The following is a 12075-nucleotide window of genomic DNA, read 5'->3' as shown; positions in this document are numbered from 1 at the left end:
AGGCAGGAATTCATCTGAATAACCAAAATGTGCAGCTTTGTGTCCCCTCCCAAACTGCCCAGCAAGCCCCCAAAAGGGAGGTGACACACGGAAAGGGCTCCTGGGGACTCACAGAGGGTGCAGGAGGTGACAGGGCACAGGGCACCGTGTCCATCAGAGTTCCCATGCTCGGCTCAGCCCCAAGGGGAAGGCACCAGCACTCCTTGAAGCCTGAGGGGAAAAGCAAATATATTAAATAAAAAGCCAAAAAAATTTTCTCAGAGGGAGAGTAGACCAAAAAAAAAAAAAAAAAAAGTCTGAATATAATTAAAACAAAGTAGGAAAGTTGCCCATTTTTTTCATTTCCTGCAGAAAACACTTCCAAGGGCTGCAGCCTTAGGGCCATTTACACTTTTTTGCATTTTCTTCCCCGTGTAAAGTATGTCTGGTGGACAGAATTCCTCTAAAACACAGGGGAAAAAACACTGCTGATTCTATTGTCTCACACTGCACACAGGCTTTAATCATCTCTTGCCATCTCTGGAGGGGGAATCCGAGTTCAGTGGAAGTCAAATCTGCCAGTCAAAGCTGTCCCTACTGTTAAATATTCAGGGCATCCTTTCATTCAGGGCATTTAGCCCAGACAGCACATATTCATAAATAGTTTCAGGGGAAAAAAAAAAATTCCACCTGCCGAGGCTTTCCAGTAATTTATTTTCCAGCGATCTCTATTTGCTTGGCCTTCCATCGGAAGTCCCGAGGGGAGTGGGGTGACAGAGGTATTTTTGGGGGCTCGTTCAGCCCTCACAGGGGTGTGTGGGCCCAGGTGCCCGTGGGAGTGGGGTGGGATGGGTGCGTGGAGCAGGGGGAGCCCCGGGAGCAGCGGGGCTGGCTGGGGGAGCCGGGAAATGGGGTGAGGGGAGCGGGGGGAGCTCCCCGGGAGCAGGGGGGGCTGAGGGGCTGCTGGGGAGGGAGGAGACAGGGAGAACCAGCGGCACGGGGGGCAGCGGGGACCCCGCGGGGTGCAGGGGGGTGGGATGGGGTGCGATGAGCAGGGCTGAGGTGCGCTGGGTACCAGACCCGCTCCCTCCCGGCCGTACCTGCTCCCGGTGCGCGTCTCCGGTTGCCGTGGGGACAGGGGCGGGATGGGGCGGGATGGGGCGGGATGGGATGTCCCTGGCTCCGCCCGCAGCCGGGACAGGGGCCGGGAAGGGGGACTCGAGAACGGGGCCAGCCGGGAGCCGGACTGAGACGAGTGGAGACCCCAAACCCGGCACCGCATCCCCCGTGTGCGGTGGAGCCTCCCCCAGAGCGCGGGGGTTTTATCGCTTAACACGAAACATTCCGTCTTTAATGCTGCATCAGCATCAGCGCCCACGCGGGACACCCGCGGGAAGCACACGAGATAACAACGTTGGGGGGATTTTAACGTTCAAAAAGTGCCGAAGCGAGCCCTTTAGCAAAGATCCGCCTTGCAGAACACGGGGCTTTCACGTTTCTCTGCCGGGAGCCTGGAAAAGCAGGCAAAAATCACCACTCCTGGTGTGGTGGGGAGAGAATGGGATTGTCTCCCAGATGCGCTGCACTTCCAGAATCAACCTGGAGCTCCTCAGGGAATGGGAGATTCCAGGGCTCAGGCTCTCACTAAAACACGGCTGAGCTCCCACTCGTTCACTGCACAGACCAACAGGACTAAACAATGTGACTGCCAAATCCAGGGCAGTGGCAGGAGCCTTCTGGACAAACTGCTGTGCTGCATTATTAACACTATTTTAAATCCCTGAACAGGCACAGAGGTGTGTCTGGGAGGGTTAGCAGGTAACACCTCGTGGTGTGTTCCTGGGCTTTATAACTAAGGCTGACAGCACAAAACGAGAAAAAAACGGAGGCAAAGTCCAGAGTCCTCTCTAAGGCTGCCCAGGATTCCTCCCAGTATCTCAGGCATGCAGACAGCTGCTGGACTCTGGGGACTGGATAGCTGCCCTAAATCTAGGGCTGCCTCAGCAATTTTCCTTGTGTCACTCCCAGTCAGAGCCGGGAGCTCAGTTCCCACTCGTGTGCAGGGAGGGCTACAGACGCACAGCCCACCAGGGAAAGGAATTGTCCTGCACCCCTCGTTAATTCTGCCTTCCTGGCTTGCTTTTCCAGCGCTGTGCATGGCTACAGAACACTGCCTTCTGGGAGAAGGGCACTCACACAGTGCATGGCTGCAGCTCTGGCAGGCGTTGGGGGAAGGCACTGCAGCAGATGCTGTTGAAGGTTTCATTTCTTCACAGCATCATCCCCGTGTCAGTCCTGCACGTTCAGGGTATCCTGAACGTTGACACAAAGCCCTGTGTCGAGCCCTCCCCTCGTCCCAGCCCTGAATCCTGGGTGCCATGTTCCCAGCCCCAGCTGGTCCTGAGCCACAGCAGGGACCTCCTCCCCGCAGCTCTGAGCCTTCACCAGCCAAGGAGCAGCTCTGCCCCCTCCCAGTGCTGCCAGGGGGTGGCTTTCCAGCTTCAGAGGCGAGCCTTCCAAGGGGAGGAGGTGTTGTTTTTTGTCAGCAGAATCAGATGGGGGAAGCACTCATGCTGAGAGGATGTCTGTGGTGGGAGGCACTTCCCCAGAGAGTCACGGTGTGTCCACGAGGTTCTCCTGGATCTACAGCATCTCTGAGTCTGAGAACTCCTTTTGCTGCTGGAGGAGGAGCCACCGAGTCTCTTACACCAGGGTGCCGTTCTTGCTGTCGTACTTGAGCCTGGCCCTGGGGAAGTTGAGGGTGGCATATTCCGTGGCGTTCTGCAGCTGCAGGTTCTTCACCTCGGCCGCCGAGCGCTCCCGGGCCTTGGAGAACACCTGGATGTCTGCATAGTGGATGCTCTCGTCCTGCTGCACCCCCTGGGCTTTGCTCACCGTGGCGTACACAGGGACATCGGGGACATCTTCGTACGTGGGGACCTTTGGGGAGGGAAAGCTCTGGAAACTCAGCTCCCTCAGGGCTGCTGCTGCTGCCCCTGCCTCCCCCAGCCCCAGCCCCAGCCCCAGCCAGCCCTCTGACACCTCAGGGGTTTCATCCTGCTGCTTCCACCGGGAAAACAGTGCCCTGCACACTGTTCCCACAGCCAGGGCAGCCTACATAGGGTGAGAGGGCTCCTGGCTCTGGACAAGCTGCCCCGTGTCCTCCCAACCCAGCCAGCCCAGGAGGTGGTGGCCAGCTCTGTCCTCTCCCTGCACAGCCAGGGAAGAGGCTCTGGGAAGCTGTTTACCTTCCTGCCAGGCTGCTGCTGTCGACTCTCATGCCTCACATTAGTTCCTGCAAGGGAAACAGCAGCAAACCAGGTTAAGAGCTGTTTGTTGTTCCACCTTTGGGTTCCCCACTGGGTACAAATCAGATTTCCTCCTCATCTGCCACCCTCGGCCCTGATGCTGTCCCTGAGAAGAAAGCCTGGCCTTGTTTCTTTGGGAAAAATAAGGTTTCCCAGGATGACAACATGCTGTGGACCACAGTGTTCTTGGCAGGAGCCAGGAGTACAGACACAGCACAGAGAGCCTCCTTGTCAGGCCCTTGGAGAAGCCAGATCCAGTTTTAACTTTGTTATTTCCTTTGCTGCCTGGCAAACATGTTTTGCCCAGCATGGCCCAAAGGCCACAGGACACAACTGAGATACTTATAAAGAATGCACTTTATTCTGGGGGACTGTTGTCAGGCAGATGTTTGCAGCTCTTACAGGGGCTTGATGCTGCCAGTTGAGAGCACTTGCCTGTGTTTTGATGTGAGACTTTGATATTCTAAAGGCACTGCTGAAGTCCCTGCCCTGCCCCATGGCACACCACACCCCCGGCTTTAAGACTCAAAGAAATGTTGCCTTTTGCTTCTACCAAGCTCCTCTTGAGGAAGGTTAAGCACAAAAAGTACGGGAGGGGAGCTCAGGGATCCCCTCCCAGCCAGCACTGACTGATGCCACCCAAGCAGGGGCTCAGTCAGCCCACCTCTAAAGCATTTTCACACATCCTTACCTTGCTTTTCCTTCTTTCTTTTGAAAGGGGAAGGACATTTCCTGAAAGCAGAGAGAGAGAGACACGTGAGCCCCGACAGCCCCCTGCCCTCACAACACACCCACCCAAACCCGGGTACCACCTGTGTGTGGGGTGAGACGGGCCCAGGAGGTGTCTCAGAGAAGAACAGGGTCTCAAACAGCCCAAACAAACCCTCCTCTGGGGGTCAGATGCTCTGGCACCCCCATTCCCTGGGCTTTGGCCCCCCTGCCCAAGGAGCAGCTCTGCACAGACCTCGTGCTAACTCAGTGCTTCTGACAGTTTTCCTGTTCTCAGCTTCCCACTCAGAGCACAACCAAACCAAACAAGCTGTGCACTTATCAGCCAAGCCAACCCCTGATCTCAGCTGTACCTGTGTGACCAGGAGGAGAGGAGCCAAACACAGTTACATTCCAGCCACGGGATGAACAGGAGCCAAATCCATTCCAGCTGTAACAACAGAGCCCAGAGCTGAGCTCCTGCAGGCTGGGGCTGGCAGGGGAGAGTGCTGTCACGTTGTGGGACAGATGCATGAAGGAAATGTCAGCAGTGCAGGAGTGTTTGGGGGGGTCAGGGAGCAGGTGCCAGCCCTTGTATGGCGCACACACGTCCATGTGGTGCTGGCCACGGACCAACAGTGCAGCTGAGGGGCTCACAGGCCCCTGCTGGATGGGGCTGCAGGGCAATCCTTTGGTCCCCAAAGGAATATTAGACGTCCCACGTGGTGTGCATTCGCCAGTTGGTCGTGCCCCAGTGCAGTGCCCGGGGCAGAGCTGTGCCCGTGCCAGCTCCGGTGGGCAGGGGAGCGGGACAGCCTGTGCACTGATGCCTTGGGCACTCCAGTGGGAAAACAAAAACCCAGCCTGAATGCAGGCAGAGAACCTGGAGACATTCAAAATGGTCAGTAATGATTAACCAGGCTTGCTGGGAAGGCAGAGGCAGCTCTGGGAAAGGCAGGGTGGCCGCACGAAGGGATCCGGCAGAACTGCTTTGACCCCGAGATTAGCTCAGCTGGTTAGAGCACGGTGCTAATAACACCCAGGCTGAGGGTTTGACCCCTGTCTGGGCCACTCACTTAAGAGCTGGACTCGTGGGTCCCTTCCAACTCAGACTATTCTGTGCAATTTGTCTTGTAGTGGTTCTCCCTTGGCTCTTGCAGCTCCCTCCTCCACTGCCTGCAGGGTCTCCAGGGCCCTCCTTGGCAAGGCTTGTGTGGCAGAGCCCCTTCCCCCTTCGCAGCCTTCAGGCACGTTGTGGGCTGCAATCAAAGCAGCCCCATCTGGGGCAGAGCCAGCAGGGTCCCTCTCCCCTCGGCTGCCAGGGAGGCTGCTGGATCAGCTGCTCGTTTGGGTTGCCTCCCTCCCCTGGTGGAGGGAGCTGTTACAGGCAGTGTGTGGGCTGGAGCTATTCTGGGCTGTCTGCAGGATAAGCACAGCCAGGCAGGAGACGGCATCTCCCAGTAATTGGGACATGTGTGGCAAGGGAAACGGGAGCAGGGAAACCTCTCCCCTCCTCTCAGAACCAGGTCAAACATGTTGTAACTCCCAGGCTGAGAGAAGCACATCGCATCCTACATGACAGCACGCATGTCCCTGCTCCTCCACTGCTTCCTCCCCTTTTCCCATGCCAGTGCCATCCTGATTTCGGCCCTGCATAATCCTGAATTTGGGCACATTTTCCTGTCCCTGCACACTGCAGTGCCCTGGGTGGTGAGAACACCTGGGGCCTGCCCTGCCCGTGGTCGTGCCTGCAGAGGCACCCAGGCCCGAGGGCATATTCATCAATAACTCTCTTCTGTGAATAAATTTGCTGTAATAGCTTTTCTTTAAAGACCTCAGACTGTGCCCCAGGCACCTCCTGATCGGGCCCTTGTTCACTGGCGCCCTGGGTGCCTCATTTACCCTCCAGCACAGGGTAGAGGAAATAGAAAATGGGAGTTCTGGTGGGTGACACATCAAGACCCAGCCTTCCACCTCCCACCTCCAGCTCCTAATTCCTAAATCCCAAACTCCTCTGCCCTCCAGCTCAGGCTTGGCAGGACCTCGGCGTCCCGAACCTTCCTCCCCACTAGGTGATGCTGTGCCGCTTGGAATTATTAACAACCGCGGATGAATTTGCTCACACTTTTTAACAAACGCGGTGTTGGAGAGAAATGTCCTCGGAGCTTCATTCTGCTATTCACGGCTCTTCCCCTTGTTCCACGCTCCGAGCCGAAAGTATTTCCACTTGGCACCGAGTGATGCTCCACCGTGCCCTTTCTCTGCGAGCGGGAGGTCCGGCGTGACCCAGGAGGGATTAAAGTGTCACCCTCGCTCCCTCCCTCCCAGGGAGAAAGAGCAACAGCATCTCCAAAACGTGGCCAGGATTTCCCGAGCTTTAAATAAAGCCCGGGCAGAGGACGGGCAGGGAGAGGGGCTGGAACAGCTGAGAGCAGGAGGGGGTGGCCGAACCCCAGGACCCCTCCCAGCAGCTTTTTCCTAGAGCTGCGCTATTCCCAGCCGCTCCTTGGGCTGCGGGAGCCCCAGCCGGCACTCCGGGGAGGAGGCACAGCCCGTCGGGGCTCAGCGATGTGACAGCAAAGCCCCTTCTCGCCCCTGCGCCCCCCGCTGCCCCCACCCAGCCGTGACCCCCCGCTCCCTCCTCCCGTGCCGGGGTGGGCTGAGCAGGGAGCAGCGCCGGGAGCCGGGGGCAGCCCTGGCAAAGCCCAGCACAAGGACTCGAAGCGTTCCAAGCGCTGCCGAGCCCCCCTCGCCCCTGCCCGCGCCGCACTCACCACGGGCGGCCGCAGCTGCACAGGTTGCCCATGTCGCTCCTTCCCCCATGGAGCCCGAGCGTTCTCTGGACGGGCAGAGCTTGTATTTCCTGGTTCCTGCTCGGCCCCTGGCTATTCCAAGGGAGTGTCTGGCAGTGTCGGGTTTCTCTCCGCGGGCTGCGCGGGGCTGTGCTGGCCCCGTGTGGCATCCCCCGGGGCCGGGATCACCCCTTGCTCACCCAGGGAGGAGGGGGAGAGGTCGCGGGTGCCCCCAGGACATCACCCCCGGGGCTAAAACTCTGTGTTCTGGTTCGCACGGTGGCCGCCCCGCCGCTGTCCCTCTCTGCCCCCGGCGCCATCCCGCTGATGCCAGCAGTGATGCAAAAGGGGACGGAGGAGGGACTTCAAATGCTCCCGAACAAAAGGAGAAGCCCCAGAGTGGAAGCTCTCAGTGCTGTTCCCTCTGCTCAGCCCCGCGTCCCGAGCTGGATGTCAAAATAATGTGTGGCACGGGCTGGCACCACCTGGGAAAGAGGGAATCTGCTTGGGAGGGCAGGTGATGCCCAGGAACAGGGGCCTGGTAGGTCTGCTCTCATCTCCTGACCTGCAACCCCAGGGACACTAGTGGAAATTCACTTTTTTTACAGCTACCTAGGTGAAAGTGTGCAGTGTTGTGCTTTTGAGAAGGGCAGGATCCCGTGAGGCACCTCACATCATTAAGGACCTGCAGAACAGCTCTCAGGCTCACCCTCAGCATGGCAAACAGGAACATTAACATGCATTTTATCCCTCTGCTCCTCTGAGAGCCTTTCAGGCTCTGGCTGGTCATTCCTGGGCTAATCCTGCCGCCTAATCTCAGGCAGCACTAAGAGGAGTGATGCTCAAAAGATACCAAAAGATACCACGTGAATGTCATTCCTGTGCACAGAACCTGTGCCCCACAGCTTTGATTTGGCACAGACCCAGTTCTGTGCAGGTCTGAGTCTCTTGTGGAGTGCCCTAACAAGGTTTTAATTCACCCTTCTGGCCAGTTCCCCTCCTCCAGGTGTGCCCATGCTCTCAGCCAGGCTCACAGCATCATTTATCACCTGCCCAAGTGCAGGGCAAACTTTGTGCCCATCCAGGAGGCAGCAGGAGGAGAAGGATCGTGCTTTGGGAGGGCCACAGGGCACAGCTGCTCTCTGGGCTGTCCTGGATGAGCTGCACTGTGACCTGCAGAGCCCAAGCCTTGCTCTGACACTGCTCCTCATCACGTGGCTGGAGAAATGGCACAGCCCAGTCTGCACCCCAGGGAGGATTTAGGACTTGTGCAGCAGCTGGGATTCAGTCCTGATCCCAACAGGACCGTGTTCTCAGGGTCCTGCAAAGCCCAGGTGGTCTTGGGGGTCTTTGGGAAGTTGCAGACTGTGTGTCTCTGGGTTTGCCACAGACACTGTTGTTTTAGTGGACCAGTGGCTGTTTTGATTTCTGGGATAACTTGGGCTTTGTTGCTTTGTGGGGAAGGAAAAAAAAAAAAAGGGCTGGGAGCCTGTTCCCATCAGCCTCTTTCACAAATACTGGAGCTGCTGCTTTGAGCTCCACCAGAGAAACAGAAAGGCATCAAAAACATTGGCAGGGCCGTGGAGCGCTTGGCTGCCACTCTGCATTCCCTCCTCAGGCTGTGTCTGCAGGGATGAAAGAAAGCATGGCTTCCAGCAATCCTGCTGGGCAAAGCCAGCAGGCTGGGTGGTGCAGAGCCTGCCAGGGGGCAGAGGAACAGCCCTGGCTGACACCAGGCAGTGCCAGCCCCTGTCTCTGCAGCCCTGTCTGGGTGACAGGCTGTGCGACTGGCACAGGGCAAGGCCCAGCCACAGAGAATGAACTCGTGGCAGAGCAAAGACAGGGCTAGGAAAAGCTGGAGGGGGGAACAGAGCTGTGTGGTGACTGCCAGTGCTGGGCATTTCTGGGGCAATAGTGCCAAAGTGCACTCCCAGTGCAGCCCCAGCCCCGGCCAGGTCCTGCTTTGAGCCCCGAGGGCTCCAGCAACCTGCAGCCCTTGTGCAGCCCAGGTGGCACTTCATGCTCTGGCGTGTGCCAGGTCTGCACTGTGTGTGGATGTGCCCTCCTTTGCCCAGCCTGAGGGTTGTACATTGGCCATCCTCCCTGTCCCCAGTCCCAGGAAGGAAGTTTATCCCAGAGACAGGAAATCTGCAGTGAGAGAGGGGACCTTCAGCCTTTCTTACCCGCACAGGAGATGCCAGATCAGAGGCAGAGGAAAGCCTTTTGTAGCTGCTGCCCTGGAGTGTCTGTGAGTTTGAAGACACAGTTTATGAGGGGGGACTAAGGGAATGATGGCTCTGCCTGAGCCCACACACAGACACAGGGATTTGGGCTCAGGAGCTCAGCCCTCCTTGGACTGGGGGTTTGGGTGGGTGTTGGGTGACTGGGATGCAGCTGCTTCAGGTGATTGAAAGTCACCAGCCCAGAATTATCTCTGGAATTACTATTAAGGACTTAGACAACTTATATTTCTATTTTGACAGTGCCTCACTGGCAGCAGCTTGTCTGCATCCCCCAGGGGTGTCCTGACTGAGTGTGGTACTTGGTGTGCACCGGGGGTGGAGGCTCAGCCACCCTCCCACTGGCTCCTGAGCTGTCACACAGGGCTGCTCTTAACCTGACTGTCATCCTCCCTGCTGCCAGGGGCCCTGAGAAGCAGAAACCCCCCATATTTAGGCACTGACACAGCATTTTGCCTACTTTACTTGGCTCTGACGAGACGAGGACTGCAACTGGCACCTGCTGAGCCCTTGGGGCCGCCCGGGGCAGCAGCTGCCCCGCCAGCAGCTCACACGATCCTGGCCAGCACCACGAGACCACGGGGACATGTCTCATGTGGCCAGTCAGCAACCCCACAGTGCCTGCAGAGGGGCTCTGGGCCAGGAGGTGAATCACAGAGATGCCCCACAGTCCCTCCGTGTCACCACTGATGCCATTTCCATGGGGTGAGCTCTGCTGCTCTGCTCCTCACAGCTCTGCTCCTCACTGTCCATCCTTCCTGCTGCAGGCCAGGAACCCAAGGCAAACAAGAGAAGACCAGGGGCAGGTTTATTCCTCTCTCCTCCTGAGAACTGCAGGCACTTTTACAGACCAACAACCACCTCCCATGGTGTCCACAAAGCTCAGCCACCAGCCCAGAGACAAGGCACTGGGATCATCTCTTCCCTCTTCCCACTGTGGCACAGCCTCACAGTTTGGGGTAAGAGTGGCCCTGGTTTTTTGGGGTGAGAGAAGAGCACCCTGCCTGGTGCTCCATGAGCACTTGACCTAGGAGAAAACTCACATCACACTCACTCACTCACACTAACACTTCAGTCCCCCTCTGTTTTCAGCTCCAAGTCCCTTTTTTTTCCCAGCCATCAGCCCTGGGAAGCAGCAGTCTGGCTGCCTCAGAGCCCTGCTAAACACTGATGGTGAGAAACACGAGTCTGTCACCGTGGGTTCCCCACCCCTGTCCCCCCCACCTTCCCTGTGCAAGCCCACACCTGGGGCCCTTAGGACTTCTCCTTCTCTTTTCCTTCCTCGGGCTGCTCTTCTTTCCCCACTGGCTGCTCCTCCTGGGTTATCTTCACCTCGTTGACCTTGGCCTTCAGCTCCTTGCCGGTGCGGGGAGCCACGATGCTCAGGATGCCGTCGTGGGACAGGGTGGCCCTCACCAGCAAGGGGTCGACGTCCAGGGGGAGGATGTAGGTCCTGGTGAACTCCCTGGAGATGAAGCCGTGGCGATCAGCCTTCTGGGGGTGCTGCCCCACCACCTCCAGCAGGTTGTCCACGGTGCGCACGCTGAGCTCGTCGGGCAGGAACTGGCAGACGTCCAGGAACACCTGGAACTTGTGCTCGTTCAGGCAGATCTCCGAGGTGCCCCGCTCCAGCTGCTTGTTGATCCGAGGCCTGATGTAGTAGCCGTGGTACAGGGCAGGGGCTAAAATCTCAGATGGGGACACACCTGGAAAGGAGACTCAGTGAGGAGGGCGGGGTTTCCAAGGGAAGAGCTGGAGGAGGAGGGTGGCAGGAGGAGGAGGCCGGGACCTGGCACACACCTTGGGTTTGCCACCACATCAGCACAATAGGGGTGGAGCCTCTTGCAGTTCCTACCTTTGTGTCTCTGAAACACACACACACACACACAAACAGAGCCTGCCAGCCACTGCCTCCCACCACACAGCCCAGGGCTGCCAGCGGGCCCAGGGCTGGCATCCAGCTTCACATGTCTGTTGGGTGGACTGGGAGGGACTGGGAGGTGCACTGGGCGCTCTGCAGTGCAGAGCCCACAGCCAGGGATGGGCATGGAAAATGCTGATGGTGGAGAAAACTGCCCTGAAGAACTAAAGGCCTTTTGTGTGCCATTGTCCGGGGGGCTTTCCTTGGAGCTTTTTGCCTTTTCACGCTGTTGTGCTGGAGCTGAATGGTTCTGCTGCTGCCCACATTCCTTCCCCTCCGCCAGCCACTGCCCAGCTTTGTGCTGAACCCCCCAGCTCAGCTTTTCTCCACATCCCCTGGCTGAAAAAACTTCCCCCCCGCCCTCCCCTGAGCGTTTCGCTCCATGTTTGCACAGCATGTGCACGAATGCCAGAGCATGGCTGGCACGAGGGAGGGACAGGACACACAGCAGTAGGCACGGATGGAGGCAGTGGACATGAACAGAGAGACCCTGGCTGTCCCCCTGGTTTGATCTGGGTTCTCCCACTCCGAATTCCTTGGCTCCTGCTCCCTTCGCCTGCTCTGGAGGTCAATCTGCCCAGGGGAGCTCCACCACAGCCTTGCTGCACCAGGGCAGAGAAAGGTGCCAGGGGAATCCCACCTCCTTTCTTACCTTCTCCGAAGTTCTGGTCGTAGATCTTGCTGGGGTTGGCGAACTCGTACTCGGCGCTCATGGGGTGGGCGTGGGGCACGGTCCGTGCGGCCATGGCGGGGCTGGGGACGGGGACCTGCCGAGCCCTCGCTGCCTCTGAGAGTGAAGGCTGCAGATTGCAAGGTTTTAATTGGGTGAATTCCAAAGGGAGGAGTGTGTGATAAAAAGATGGACCAAAATAGCCACACGCACAGGGCCCAGGATGCCTCGCCAGGGTGACGGGAGAAGCTTCTCGCCGCATTCCAGCAGGGAGTGCAGGCGCTGCCTGCAGTCAGGGACACCTTGGGAACATCCCACATCCAGAGATCCCCTTCTGGAGCAGGGGGTGCAGGAGGGGAATGGGCAGCCAAGTACAGCCAGGAGGCACAGGGATGAGCTGGGGGAGGCTGAAGCAGGGAAAAGCAGGACAGACCCCAGGCTGTGCTCCAAGGTGGTG

General features: G+C 58.1%; 1 protein-coding gene across 2 annotated transcripts; it reads right to left on the bottom strand.

The window, feature by feature from the left end:
• Positions 1–471: 471 nt before the first annotated feature.
• On the bottom strand, positions 472–11735 carry LOC126644173 (heat shock protein beta-2-like). Of its 2 annotated transcripts, XM_050323219.1 has the most exons (5): positions 11601–11735; positions 10273–10733; positions 3979–4019; positions 3228–3274; positions 2895–2919 (listed from the first exon to the last, which is right to left on the bottom strand). In XM_050323219.1, exons 1-2 carry the CDS (start codon positions 11692–11694, stop codon positions 10282–10284), a joined length of 546 nt encoding a protein of 181 aa, XP_050179176.1. In that variant the 5' UTR covers positions 11695–11735; the 3' UTR covers positions 2895–2919; positions 3228–3274; positions 3979–4019; positions 10273–10281. The 2 variants fall into 2 exon arrangements, with proteins under 2 accessions (XP_050179177.1, XP_050179176.1); XM_050323220.1 differs by lacking the exons at positions 10273–10733; positions 11601–11735 and adding an exon at positions 6770–7099 and having other exon boundaries at positions 472–2919.
• Between the last annotated feature and the right edge of the window lie 340 nt (positions 11736–12075).

Source organism: Myiozetetes cayanensis, unplaced genomic scaffold (assembly GCF_022539395.1).
Source record: "Myiozetetes cayanensis isolate MyiCay16 unplaced genomic scaffold, myiCay2020 scf29, whole genome shotgun sequence".
Lineage (NCBI taxonomy): Eukaryota > Metazoa > Chordata > Aves > Passeriformes > Tyrannidae > Myiozetetes > Myiozetetes cayanensis.
Note: the sequence above shows the minus strand (reverse complement) of the source record. Positions and strands in the feature narration are given on the sequence as shown.

Excerpts from the sequence above, each read along its gene's own strand:
- LOC126644173 (XM_050323219.1), bottom strand. The coding sequence starts at position 11,694 with ATGGCCGCACGGACCGTGCCCCACGCCCACCCCATGAGCGCCGAGTAC. Across the intron at positions 10,734-11,600 it reads CGACCAGAACTTCGGAGAAG|GTGTGTCCCCATCTGAGATT; the intron begins GTAAGAAAGGAG and ends TCTCCTTTCCAG.